General features: G+C 50.1%; 8 protein-coding genes across 8 annotated transcripts; 5 read left to right on the top strand and 3 right to left on the bottom strand.

Annotated features, from left to right (window-relative positions):
• Positions 1-534: 534 nt before the first annotated feature.
• On the bottom strand, positions 535-2,206 carry M438DRAFT_355611 (phenylalanyl-tRNA synthetase; the record flags this gene model as incomplete). Its single annotated transcript, XM_029907046.1, has 2 exons — positions 535-1,938; positions 2,147-2,206. The coding sequence occupies 2 exons, from the start codon at positions 2,204-2,206 to the stop codon at positions 535-537; spliced, it is 1,464 nt and encodes a 487-aa protein (XP_029759935.1).
• Positions 2,207-2,589: 383 nt separating this feature from the next.
• On the top strand, positions 2,590-3,703 carry M438DRAFT_397356 (mitochondrial carrier; the record flags this gene model as incomplete). The annotated part of the gene is made up of 2 exons (XM_029909303.1): positions 2,590-2,737; positions 2,786-3,703. The coding sequence occupies 2 exons, from the start codon at positions 2,590-2,592 to the stop codon at positions 3,562-3,564; spliced, it is 927 nt and encodes a 308-aa protein (XP_029759936.1). The 3' UTR covers positions 3,565-3,703.
• A 193-nt stretch (positions 3,704-3,896) lies between these two features.
• M438DRAFT_345851 (SecY protein) lies at positions 3,897-6,052 on the top strand. The gene is made up of 7 exons (XM_029905540.1): positions 3,897-3,954; positions 4,084-4,245; positions 4,299-4,405; positions 4,469-4,546; positions 4,600-5,276; positions 5,337-5,657; positions 5,717-6,052. The coding sequence occupies exons 1-7, from the start codon at positions 3,945-3,947 to the stop codon at positions 5,790-5,792; spliced, it is 1,431 nt and encodes a 476-aa protein (XP_029759937.1). The 5' UTR covers positions 3,897-3,944; the 3' UTR covers positions 5,793-6,052.
• A 502-nt stretch (positions 6,053-6,554) lies between these two features.
• On the top strand, positions 6,555-7,992 carry M438DRAFT_21296 (uncharacterized protein). The gene has a single exon (XM_029899425.1). The coding sequence runs from the start codon at positions 6,650-6,652 to the stop codon at positions 7,649-7,651; it is 1,002 nt and encodes a 333-aa protein (XP_029759938.1). The 5' UTR covers positions 6,555-6,649; the 3' UTR covers positions 7,652-7,992.
• M438DRAFT_21369 (uncharacterized protein) lies at positions 7,733-8,219 on the top strand. Its single transcript, XM_029899431.1, has one exon. It carries the CDS (start codon positions 7,815-7,817, stop codon positions 8,103-8,105), a length of 291 nt encoding a protein of 96 aa, XP_029759939.1. The 5' UTR covers positions 7,733-7,814; the 3' UTR covers positions 8,106-8,219.
• Positions 8,220-8,275: 56 nt separating this feature from the next.
• M438DRAFT_345854 (uncharacterized protein) lies at positions 8,276-9,335 on the bottom strand. The gene has a single exon (XM_029905541.1). The coding sequence runs from the start codon at positions 9,144-9,146 to the stop codon at positions 8,334-8,336; it is 813 nt and encodes a 270-aa protein (XP_029759940.1). The 5' UTR covers positions 9,147-9,335; the 3' UTR covers positions 8,276-8,333.
• A 231-nt stretch (positions 9,336-9,566) lies between these two features.
• M438DRAFT_274499 (methyltransferase) lies at positions 9,567-10,724 on the top strand (the record flags this gene model as incomplete). Its single annotated transcript, XM_029900716.1, has 1 exon — positions 9,567-10,724. One exon carries the CDS (start codon positions 9,567-9,569, stop codon positions 10,722-10,724), a length of 1,158 nt encoding a protein of 385 aa, XP_029759941.1.
• A 356-nt stretch (positions 10,725-11,080) lies between these two features.
• Positions 11,081-12,335, bottom strand: M438DRAFT_335498 (DNA glycosylase; the record flags this gene model as incomplete). The annotated part of the gene is made up of 2 exons (XM_029903809.1): positions 11,081-11,454; positions 11,507-12,335. 2 exons carry the CDS (start codon positions 12,333-12,335, stop codon positions 11,081-11,083), a joined length of 1,203 nt encoding a protein of 400 aa, XP_029759942.1.
• Between the last annotated feature and the right edge of the window lie 224 nt (positions 12,336-12,559).

Raw genomic sequence — 12,559 nt, forward strand, 5'->3', positions numbered from 1 at the left:
ACACAAAGTCGATGAGGAGCACAATCTCGGACTGAGAAAGGATGGTCCGCTTCTGAAATATTTCGGCTTCAACTTTCCATGCGAATTTACTCGCTAGATCAACCAATGATAATGCGAACACAAACGGATCAAAGATACATGCTTGCCTTGTTTTCCGAACACGAGTCTTCCCGATGAATTCCTCTGTAAAAAGGCAACATGTTTTCCAGATCTGAGTCTTTGTCCACAGAGAGCAGGAACTCCCCATACTCTCTTCGGACATTTATTCTAATCCAAATAACTTCTTGCCTTTTGACACATATTTTGACGCTCTGCTGGGAGGCTGAGATGGAAGAGGTTTCCGATAGTACTTCTCCTATGTCACTGCATTACCCCTTATTAAAGGGTGAGATAATAGGTATCCCCAACACAAGATACTCTGGATGAATTGTAGCATTGCACGAGCATTGCGATAATCCAAATCAAATATGTGATACACTAATTTACAAGACTTCTCATCACCTCGACACATTGTTTCTCTCCGAGCAACTCTGCCTATCTCAACTCGACGCCGAATTTGCTGACAAGTTCTCCACGGATCTTCTCATGCATGTCGTTTGCTTGCTCCTTGGTCAAAGTGCTTTCAAGACTGCGGTAGTTGATTCTGTAGCACAAACTTCTACGGCCAGTCTTGGGGTGAGTGAATTCATCGACCAAAGTGACATCTTCGACAGAGTCTCCAGCAGCGCTACGGACAATCTCCATAATGTCGTTCTCGTGGAAGGCAAGGGCAGGTGCAGCTGCCTCGGAAGCAAGACCACCGGCAGGAGAAGGTGATGTAGAAGTGTTCGAAGCGGTGGATGTGACAACCTCATCTTGAGGCGCACTCTTGGGCAGCCAGAAAGCGACGTCGCGGGGTGCAGCGGGGTACTTGGAGAAAGGTGCGAAACGACGAATCTTCTTCTCGTCGAACTGAGACAAGAAACGAGAGTCCTTGCTCCAGAAGAGACGGATGTCAGGGATTTCGTAGAGCAGCATAGCAATTCTCTCAAGACCAATACCGAAAGCCCAGCCAATTTTTGATGGTGCATCGGCATTGTCGAGAAGAGGTTGAGAGATGACACCGCAGCCGAGGACTTCAAGCCAGTCGCCTTGCCAGAAGATCTCGAGCTCCCATGAAGGCGAGGTGAAAGGGAAGTAGGCCTCGATCCAGCGGACTTTGAGAGGTTCTTGTGATTGAGCTTGGTTACGGATTTCATCAACAGTGGATGCGGCAGCGGCTTCCTTGGCCTTTGAGAAGATTTCAACAACCACATTCTCCAGAGAACGCTTCAGGTGAGCAGCGACAGCTTCTGCCTCTTCCTGAGTGTGCGGTGTCTGCAAAGGGTTACGTTCGGGGTGAGTAGTCGGATTAGGATCTTCAACAACAATGTCGGGCTTGGGCAGCTTTTCAACATCTTCCCAGATCTGTTGTGCGAGAGTCTTGCCTTCGGGTACAGTGTTGCGGTCCCATGTCATGGCTCCCTCCATCTGGTGGAAGACAGGGTAGTGTGAGCGGTCGATAGCATCTCTACGGTAGACATCGGCCGAGATGGTGAAGCCTGCGCTTGTGTTCGCGCGGAAGACATCAGCTTGGTGTGCAGATGTGTGTGTACGCAGCACAGTATCCTTGTTGATGTAGTAGGTGTCCGTTCGGCTACGTCCAGGGTGATCGACTGGGAAGCCCAAGGAGTCGAAATTTTGGCCCACGGTTACAACCGGAAAGAATTCATTATGATGTCGGTATCCCGGAAAACGAGACTCAATCAATTTTCTTGTGATTGAAATTGGATGGTTGTCCTGTTGATGCAGCTTTCGTGAGACGGACTCCAGGATAGTACTCGGCACATTTGTCCACGAGTCTGTTTGGTAGACTTTCCCATGTATCGTAAGCTCTTTTGCTCTGGAATCTATGATTTGCTGTCAGTGTCATCATAACGACGGTCGTCTTAGACATTGTGGAGCATTCTTTGCTGATATTGCATGCTCAAAGGAAAGCACAAAGTCAGCTAAGACCAGCAACCTTGAGGATGCTCTGAGAGGTTTTGACAATAATTGTGATGCTTTTACAGTAGCATATCTTGATGTGTTTGGTGCAATCATTGAAATGAGAAGTTTGTCCACTAACCCGAGCTGTTGTGTCGCCGCGAAATTGTCCAAGACACAATTGGAGTTTTACTTGCGACATTCGAGCATCTAACGCATGCCGGAACAAGTGTTCCAAGCGGTCTGAGGTTAACCATCTTTCCCGATAGGAAGTTTTGGTTCGAGTGCCGTCTGGGTATGCGATGCTCGGCGACTTTGTTACACCAAAGCTGGAGGCTGGCAGAAAGCGTGGAGGCGGTCAGTGCACGATTCAGTCAGGGTTACCCCGTTTGCAGGAGCCTTTTCCTCCTTCCCCAAATATTATGTCAAACAACGCAGGTACGATGAACAATACATGCTTCGTGGGACGATCTATATGTCCAGATTGAGTGACTCGGTTGTTTTGTGGCAGAATTTCTCTCCATCACCCATCATCACTATTCTTCGAATTTCGTCGATCATTGTTCAGAAGCAGCTACCAAAGCCATGACTATCTTTCCGGCAGACAATCAGGGCATCACCAAAGCTATCGTGAAAAGCAATGATTATGGCAATGGTCCCATCAAGTATCCTCTCTGGTTCGGTGGCACTTCATCCGCTCTCGCAGCGCTGTTCTCTCATCCGCTCGACTTAGGCATGTACCTGATACAGATGCAAGCATGCTGTTACTAACGCGATATAGTCAAGGTCCGACTACAAGCACAACACCATCACGGAGCTCTTGACATGGCTGAGACATTTCAGCATGTCTACAGAAGTGAAGGCATTACTGGACTGTACCGTGGCATATCGGCATCGCTCCTGCGTCAACTCACATATTCCACTGCACGCTTCGCAACCTACGAAAAGCTCAAATACATGGCCGAGAACGACGGCGTCAAAGCTCCTCATACTCTGCTCGTCGGGCTTGCTGCAATTTCTGGATTAGTTGGTGGTCTTGTTGGAAATCCAGCGGACATCTTGAACGTCCGCATGCAAAATGACGCTGCTTTGGTCCCTGCTGATCGCCGCAACTATGGAAATGCCGTTCGTGGATTCATCACCATCGTCCGAGAGGAAGGCTGGAAGCAAAGTGTCTTCAGAGGCATGGTCCCCAATCTAGGAAGAGGTGTTTTGATGACAGCAGGACAGCTCGCCGGATACGATGTGTTCAAGATCAAGATCTTGGCCCATACTGAGATGCAAGACGGCACCATGACACACATCGCAGCCAGTACTCTTGCAGGTCTTGTCGCAACAACACTGTGCAATCCATTTGACGTGTTGAAGACGCAGATCATGGCCCAGAATGAACGTCTCGGCATGTGGCATACAGTCAAGAAGGTGCACAGAGTTGAAGGACCGAGATGGATGTTCCGTGGATGGCTCCCTGCTTTCATCCGACTTGGGCCTCATACTGTTGCGACATTCCTCTTCTTGGAACAGCACAAGAAGTATTACAGAAAGCACTACGCGGATTAGGTGGTTTGGCGATGGCCCTGAGATGGCGGTCGAATGTCCTCGAGTCTGGTCGAAGTATCCTAGACCGGAGCAACTTTGCTCCTAGATATACAATATGACCTGTGTGTTCCTCTATGATTGAGAGTAGCCCTCCATGTGAATTGCATGTAGATGGCAGCGACTTCAGCATGAAACATGGAAGCGAGACAGATTGATCGAGGGGTTGATGGAGGGAGGAGGGCTGAGATTCGCCAAGATTTGCGGGTCCAGCCGCATGTCGGTCGCCAGCTGGCCTCACTCTTGGAGCTTTAGGAGAACAGCCAGGTAATTGACTCTCTCCTCCCATTGATCCATCTCTATTCGTCGTCACTCCCCACGATTCGAAAAGAGAGACTGTCATCATGAGCGGTCGTGAGTCTACACCCTACAAGATGCTCTGCGGCAATGGCTCTGGTCCATCGCGAGACGGACAATACTGGCGCAGCGGAGCACTTGAACTGACACGTCTGTCGCATGACGACTAACTTATCGCTCTCACAGTACGATTCCTCGACTTGGTGAAGCCTTTCACCCCCCTCATCCCCGAGATCGCCGTCCCCGAGACCAAGACTCCCTTCCAGCAGCGCTTGATCTGGACAGCAGTATGTCTGCTCATCACCCTGGTCATGGGTCAGATGCCCCTCTACGGCATTGTGTCCTCTGGTGAGCAGCTATCAAGTCAACTCGCACACGACAGTGATACTGACGCAGCCCAGATACCGCCGACCCGCTCTACTGGCTCAGAATGATGATGGCCAGTAACAGAGGTACCCTCATGGAGTTGGGTATCACCCCTATCATCTCCTCCGGCATGGTTTTCCAGGTGCGCAAGAGATGTCCGCAGTCTACAACTCTATAGGATATTTGGATCTGACAAACTCGGTAGCTTCTCGCTGGTACCCACCTCATCGACGTCAACCTTGACCTCAAGGCCGACCGTGAGCTCTACCAGACTGCTCAGAAGGTGAGGATATCCAGAAATTACGTGTCAAGATGAGCCAGCACTGACTTGCGCAGCTCCTCGCCATCATCCTGTCCTTCGGCCAAGCCTGCGTTTACGTCCTGACCGGTCTTTACGGCCAGCCTTCTGACCTCGGTGCCGGTATCTGCGTTCTCCTCGTTCTCCAGCTCCTCACCGCTGCTCTGATCGTCATTCTCCTCGACGAGCTCCTCCAGAAGGGCTACGGTCTCGGCAGTGGTATTTCGCTCTTCATCGCTACCAACATTTGCGAGTCGATCGTCTGGAAGGCTTTCTCGCCTACCACCGTCAACACTGGCAGAGGTCCTGAATTCGAGGGTGCCATCATCGCCCTTGTTCACCTTTTGGTCACCTGGCCCAACAAGCAGCTCGCCCTCAAGGAGGCTTTCTACCGCCAGAACCTGCCCAACGTTATGAACTTGATCGCTACTATTGCCGTCTTCGCCGCTGTCATCTACCTCCAAGGTTTCCGCGTCGAGATTCCCGTCAAGTCCTCGCGCCAGCGTGGTATGCGCGGTTCTTACCCCGTCCGTCTCTTCTACACCTCCAACATGCCCATCATGCTCCAGTCGGCTCTGTCCTCCAACGTCTTCCTCGTCAGTCAGATGCTCTACTCTCGCTTCAGCGACAACCTTTTGGTCAAGATGATCGGAGTCTGGGAGGCTCGTGAGGGCTCTTCTCAGATGCTTCCCATCTCTGGTCTTGTCTACTACATGTAAGTTTAGAATCGCTCGAGTCTCTTGTCTCCAGCGCAATTACTAACACTCCCACCCAGGTCCCCTCCCCTCAACTTCAAGGATGCCCTTCTTGACCCCGTCCACACCGCTCTCTTCATCGCCTACATGCTCATTGCTTGTGCCGCCTTCTCCAAGACCTGGATTGAGGTCTCTGGTTCCAGCCCTCGCGATGTTGCCAAGCAGCTCAAGGAGCAGGGTCTCGTTATGGCCGGTCACCGTGATGAGTCCATGTACCGTGAACTCAAGCGCGTCATCCCCACCGCTGCTGCCTTCGGTGGTGCCTGCATTGGTGCCCTTTCCGTTGTCAGTGATCTTGTTGGCGCTCTTGGTAGCGGTACTGGTATCCTCATGGCTGTCACGTAAGTTTGGATCTGCCCTCAATCAGACAAGACAAACCATCAGCTAACAACTATCCCAGCATCATCTACTCTTACTTCGAGATCGCTGCCAAGGAGGGCGACATGTCCGGCCTCAAGGGTATGGTCATGGGTTAAGAGTCTGAAATGCCAGATTTGAGAATCTTCTACACTGTATATTTTATCACCCAGGGGAAGAGGTATGCTATGAGGCGATCTTTGAGGAATCTTGCTTGAAACAAAAGGGAAAGCCAGTCTCTAAAATGAGCTTTGTAGATTATCAGAGGCCAGGCACTTTTTTTGACCGGTACCTCTTGATTTGGCCAGATCGCCGTTAGTCCTACGCTCTTTTGTAGGATGCAATTTTAAAGAAAAGTCATTCGCAAACCTGTTGTATCGTCTGGATTATCATTGTGTTGAGCTTGGTCACTGTGATCGCGTGAGGCTCTCTGCAAGGACATCTTGTCCCAGTCAAGAAGCAATGCGCTGAAGCTGATACGCCTAACCCTGGAGGCCCATCGGCGAGACTCCGTGAGTTTGAATAGGATCCGGAGGCTGTGCTCAGTGAATATGAACTCGGCATGTCCATCCCAGGTTTCGTGAAATTGACGTGTTGCAATGTAATTGCGATATTTGCTGACAAGACGGTATTTCGAAAGACGCTGGCCGAGCAAGCGAGACTCGATGTCGTCGACGCGCTTTACTGATGGATTATCGGGCTTAGCCATACTCTCACTGAGTATCGATGATTGTTGATGAACATTGATGGTTACAAGAGGGTGAAGGTTGTCGGCTGAGAACGAAGTGTTCCTATTGAAAGTAAACACAGATTATTCAGTGTGCCGATGACGTCTCATATATTGATCCTCCAAATCTTAAGGTATACGGCACGTGTCTCGACCACAACTCTTTCATTCAAACAACAAAGTGCATATTTATCTGAAGCCACATCAACATCATCAAAAAGAGTCTAGATTTACGACTTAGATTCAAATATGGCACAAGAAAGAAAACCAAAACGTCAGCGCTTCAGTCTAGGAGGACCATCTGGAGACACGTCGTTTGAAGACTATCTAACCGGCACTCACAAAACAATCTCTTCTGATGAAGAAGAAGAATTTGATCAAGAAAATCAAGATCCAGAGGAAGAATTCGATGAGGATGAAGAAGACGAAGAGTTCGACGAAGAGGAAGAGGAAGAAAATGACTACGACCTCGAAAACCAACATGCACCAGCCCTCAATACCACGACCAACACCACCACAACCAACAACACCCAGGACACAATCAACAAAATCCACATTTCCCAAAATCTAACAACAAACTCTTCCGCCAAAAACATAAACTTCCTAATCCAAATCCATCTGGTGCTTCCATCAGCAAAAGTACCCGTGACCCGCCTACTTCACCTCCCATCTACTCTACTCTTCGAACAATTCTCCTCCGCCATCCAACTAGCCTTTGACTGGGAAGGCGACCATCTCTGGAAATTCGACCTTCAAACCCCTCCACAAATCACCACCACCACCACCACCACCACAACACCCAAAGACATATTTCCACATCCTCGCTACAAAGTCACGGATATAAAAGACATGATGGGCTTGCACAATCTAGGCACCAATGATTTCCGCAAAGATTTGGATTCGAAAAAGATACGCCTCATGGATATTTGGGGTAAACATCAAGTACCTCGAGTCAGGAAGTTGGACATGTTTTATACGTATGACTGTTATGGGGATGCTTGGTATCATCGCATCAAATTTTTGGGGGTCGCGGAGGAAGGGTTGAAACCTGTGGATTTGGGGGTCGAGGTTGAGGATAGGCAGCAGAGGATATGGTGTTTTGGTGGGAGTGGGGCGGCGCGGCCGGAGGATATGGGGGATGAGGAGGAGCAGGAGAGATGGGAGGAGGAGAATGATACGTTTGAGTGGGATATTGGGTGGGTCAATGCGGGATTGAGTGAGGTGGATGTTGTGTGGTTGCCTGGGATGTAAGTGTGGTGTTGACAAGTAGGAATTGTGAATAGTGGGAAGGGTTCTCGGATTGGGTATAGAACATTGGATTGCTTTTGAAGTGATGACGGAGCTAATATAAGGCTCGTCGATCAGGAGCGATCGGGTTCACAGCATTGTTTCGACTTCTTTCGTGTCCGATACCATGATCGCGAGTGCTGCACATCTCCTCTGTCTTCAATCACTGACCCCGGCAAGAAGCAGCCTCATCAACGTACTCCCCTCCTCGCGCTGGTGTAAACACCCTTATCCCTGCCTGTCGTCCGTAAACAACACCACCTTCTGTATCTTACCGCCGAGGCGAGTCGCAACTGAGGACCCATACATCGACCTAATTGGCGAATTTCGCCGTTCGTCCGCCTTGTTGCAATTATTGCTGACAAAATTACACTGTATCTTCTTGCTTCAACACTCACACGTTGGTGGAGTGGTATAGCCTTTGTGATGATGAGTACCTCAACACCAGGAAGATTGGTTTTGTGTGTCGGGTTTTGTGAGAAGTTGTGAATTTTTTTCTATGCGCTGTGTTATATCTGTTGACTGTACGTGGATGCAAGTTTCAATGCTCTGTTATTGATATTATATCGGTTATTTTCCCAAAGGTAGCTAGCTACTCATACAATGAATATCTTACATATCGTCTTCTTGATTTTGTGCAACCAGACTAAGCCTTTGCCTTCTCACCAACGCTAGGAATACCCATGGCACCCTTGAATTTGGCAGTCTTGCTGGTAGCAGGACGATCCAACATCTCCCTCGCTCTCAATTCGAAAGCCTCAATCATCTTCTCCGCAACCTTTGGCGCAGCAGCCGCGCTCAGCGTAGTGTAAAGCGGATTTGCGAATTGATAGTCAATGGACAGATTAACCTCGGTCTGCATCCTCGGCGGGATATCCGAAGTGACTTCTTGAGGCCTCTCATCACCCATGGGACCAGGTTTGTACGGGAAAGGACTCAATGTCCAGCGAGAGCGGAGATGCGTAAGGATAGTAGCATTGCGAGCGGGATCTTGGTCGGGCGAGGGACGGGTGCTGTGGTGTTTGATGCTGGCAGAAGGGACGGTGGTATCGGTTTCTCCGCTCACGGACTCGACGATGAAGTCTTCGGGGGCGCAGTAAACGCGGCTGTAGAAGGACTCGCGCATGACGTCTTTGTAGCCGACGACTAGCTCTGCTTCTTCAGGCCATGTCTTTCCTTCTGCATCCGGGGAGGATTGCTTGGTGACATTGGACGAGATGCAGAAGGGGAGGAACTTGTGGTAGCTTTGGATGTCGGCGACGATTGCGTAGAGAGTTTTTGCGTCGTAAGGGAGGATGCGAGATGCTGTTAACGTTTGGAGGCTTTGGGATGCAAAGGGATTCGGGAAGAATGAGCGGGTTTGCGGAGAGGTGGAGTTGCGGGATGCAATTGCTGCTCGTGAACATGTCGTGGCCGAGAACTGAGATGCCAGTGCAGAGCTGGTGCGAATTGACTTCATGTTGAATTCCGTATGTGGTGAATTGGTGGTAGACAAGGATTGAGGATGTGTCGTAGAAGTGGTAAAAGGAGAATTGGACCTTCGAATGCTTAGAAATGAGCCAGACCTGACAAGCGACTGGTCAATGGAACCCTGATATTCTGACTTTCAACAGCAAACTGCATGACGCGCTGACAGGCTGTGGAGAATCGGAGAGAGATCGAGACCCCACCTGTGCCTGGCTGCGGGCCGATCCGATCGAGGCGGTGAGTTTACTGCCAAACCCCTCAAGGTTGTCGGACTTTGAACTTTTTCCAGCCTTCGGATTTTGGTCAGACATAACGAGCAAACGAAATCATGGCCGAGAACGACATCATGCAGCCCGATGGCGTAGACCGCAAGAAGACTCCCAAGCAGCAGCTCTCCAAGGGTATGGAGCACATGCGCGAATGGGTCACTGTTCAGGACGCTCCATCGACCCCTCCGACCGACACGGCCGCCCATGTCGAAGAGGAAGCAGCATATGGTGTGCCCGCATCGATTCAACCCGTCAGAAAGCCCCAGACCGACTCCGCAAACAACGATCAGAAACGTACCGATCCCTTCCAATTCGGCACACGCTACCTCGAAGAAGGCGACAACATCTTCGCCCACAATGCCTGGGACCACGTCGAGACCGACGACACATACAAGGAGTTCATCAAGTCCCAAGAAGAATTCCAGAGATCTGCTCCCGTGACCGATTTCGACAAGAAGCGCTTCAACCAACATCCTGAGAAGTGGTGGGATAAATTCTACAGCAACAACCGCGCAAATTTCTTCAAGGATCGCAAATGGCTGGCTCAGGAGTTCCCTGTCTTGGGAGAAATTACAAAGGAGGACTACGGCGCTGCGACCATGTTGGAGGTTGGTGCAGGTGCAGGAAACACGGCATACCCTGTCTTGAACTTGAACAAGAACCCGCTGTTGAAGATCCACGCTTGCGATTACTCAAAGAAGGCTATCGAGATTATCCGTACACAAGAGGCATACCAGAACCAGACCACTCTGCAGGCAGATGTCTGGGATGCAGCAGGAACTGGAGAACAGGCTCTTCCTCCTGGTCTGGAAGCTGGCAGTGTTGATGTGGTTGTCATGATTTTCATCTTCTCAGCACTGTCACCGAGACAATGGGCACAGGCCGTGAAGAACGTGTGGAATGTCCTCAAGCCTGGTGGTCTTGTTCTGTTCCGCGACTACGGCCGTGGTGACTTGGCCCAGGTCCGCTTCAAGAAGGGTCGCTACCTGGAGGAGAACTTCTACATCCGTGGAGATGGCACTCGTGTCTACTTCTTCGAGAGAGACGAACTTGCAGACATTTGGTCTGGCAAGCTTCCCGCAAACAGTTTCCAGATTGACGCCTCTGAACAGAAGGGCGATGAAGATGAACTGGCCGAAAGGCTGCAGACTACCGAAATCTCAGAAGACAACAAGATGCCCGCATTTGAGATTACGAACCTCGGAGTTGACAACAGAATGCTTGTCAACAGACAGAGAAAGCTGAAGATGTATCGCTGCTGGATGCAAGGCCGTTTCCAAAAGCCTGCCACTGCGAGCTGATCGCAATCAGTGCTGATAAGTTTGAACTCATACAAGAACAGCCACTGCGCGGGAAATCCTGCTCAGAGGCCACGCCAGACATGTAGAATCGTGAATACTGGAAGCTGAAAAGCCATTCCTCACCGCGCTCAGCTTCTGTAAGAGTGGTGAAACTGCCGCGGCCCAGCATGTTTTCCTTTGACACCATACGGCGATTGAAGATAGGGGTGTCCGTCCCACCGCGAATAATTTCCGTGTCTTCAGACCAGAATGCTGGTACCAGAGAGATTCATGTCACACACCAACATTAAATAGCAGATTGTTTCCTCGGGTCCGGTCAAAGGAAAGATCGGTGGTCAACTGTTGATATAGCGTGCTCAATATGATGCCTTCTTTCTTCTCTTTGCTTTTTTGACGACATTGTGTTTCGTCTCGACCAGTTTTTGTTCGTCCTCGTCAGCTTCTCTTTTGATGCCTTTGACGAGAGTCTTGTCTTCCTCGACAATGGTCTCTTCAACAGGCTCACCGTCTTCTGTCTTGATTTCCTTGACCTCCTCTTTGACTTCCGTTTTGGCGACTAGTCGCTCCGAGAAGGCTTTGAGATCAGCAGTGAAGAGAACAGAATGTGCCCAGCCAGCTTCTTGGCCCCATAGACTGCGGAACTTGTTTGCAACAGCATCATACGTGGCTTTTGTTAGACTTGCGTGCTTGCCCTTGCCGAATTTGTAGTCACGAACAGCGATTTGCCAAACTAAGAGATGGTCAGCCACTACCTATCAGGAGTAGAGGATGATTCAACATACCATGAGTATCGACTGGGACAGCCTCGCCCCAGCCAAGTCCCATGAGGCAGACGCAGTCAGCGACCTTCGGCCCTACACCTTGAAGTTCGAGCAGTTGTTCATGTGCATGTCTGTAACCTTCTCTTCCCTCATTTGCCCACTCGCCAGCTGGCTCAGGCTTTATGCCTAGCACGGGACTTTCAGGATTGCGTAAATGGTCCAGCCAACCATCCTCTTTCTCTGTAACCATGCATGCTGTCTTGTACAGGTATTTTGCTCTGTATCCAAAGCCCAATTCTCTCAGCTTTTGCTCTACACCTGGCTTGGCCAAAGATGATGGAGTGGGAAAGTCGTAGTAGTCCTTGTTCTCGAACTGGCCGATCAATGGACCATAATTTGTGCATAGCTTCTCGACCATCTGGGAAATTCGGGCAATGTTGTTGTTGGAACTGCAGATAAAGCCAACAAGAGCTTCCCAAGCATCTTGCTTCAGAATGCGAATACCGGTAAATTTGGGAGCTTTGCGATTGAAGTTCGCGTCGGCGGAGGACCATTCGGCGTACAGTTGGGTGAGATTGGGACCAAGATTGAGGTAATGCCTGAGAAGGGGTAGAGTATCATCGTCGGGTTGAGCCTTTGAGTCTGGTGATTGTTTTGTCGGAATGATTGAACGGTAATAGAGGTATTCAGGGTCTTGATGCAGTGCCAGAATGCGGCCGTGGAGGGCCATTGACCAGACACCTTCATCTGATTTGCGCCACCGGAAACATTGCCCACAGCGGAGAGTTGTGTTGATGCAGAGTTCGCCGAGACCAATTGGGAGCTTCTGCCACTCTTGGAGATTCAACATTGTTGTCTTGCTTGAGATCGAGTCTGAGACAGTGATTCACGACCTTGACGCGGTAGACATGGTTGATGTGATAATCAATCATGCTTCCACTTCGGGAGTAGCGGCTTGGCCTCCTTCTAGACGCTCTGAGCCTCTGGCTGAGCAGCGCGCAACCGAACGAAGCTCAAGGGACCATCGACACAATCCATCGCCTTTGATACCTCCGACTAAGTCCATTCATTGGA

The sequence above is a fragment of the Aureobasidium pullulans genome (assembly GCF_000721785.1).
Source record: "Aureobasidium pullulans EXF-150 unplaced genomic scaffold scaffold_10, whole genome shotgun sequence".
NCBI lineage: Eukaryota > Fungi > Ascomycota > Dothideomycetes > Dothideales > Saccotheciaceae > Aureobasidium > Aureobasidium pullulans.

Coding starts and splice junctions, on each gene's coding strand:
- M438DRAFT_345851 (XM_029905540.1), top strand. Junction 4,547..4,599: donor TCTACCAGACTGCTCAGAAG/GTGAGGATATCC, acceptor TGACTTGCGCAG/CTCCTCGCCATCATCCTGTC. Junction 5,658..5,716: donor GGTATCCTCATGGCTGTCAC/GTAAGTTTGGAT, acceptor CAACTATCCCAG/CATCATCTACTCTTACTTCG.
- M438DRAFT_21296 (XM_029899425.1), top strand. CDS start 6,650: ATGGCACAAGAAAGAAAACCAAAACGTCAGCGCTTCAGTCTAGGAGGA.
- M438DRAFT_21369 (XM_029899431.1), top strand. CDS start 7,815: ATGATCGCGAGTGCTGCACATCTCCTCTGTCTTCAATCACTGACCCCG.
- M438DRAFT_345854 (XM_029905541.1), bottom strand. CDS start 9,146: ATGAAGTCAATTCGCACCAGCTCTGCACTGGCATCTCAGTTCTCGGCC.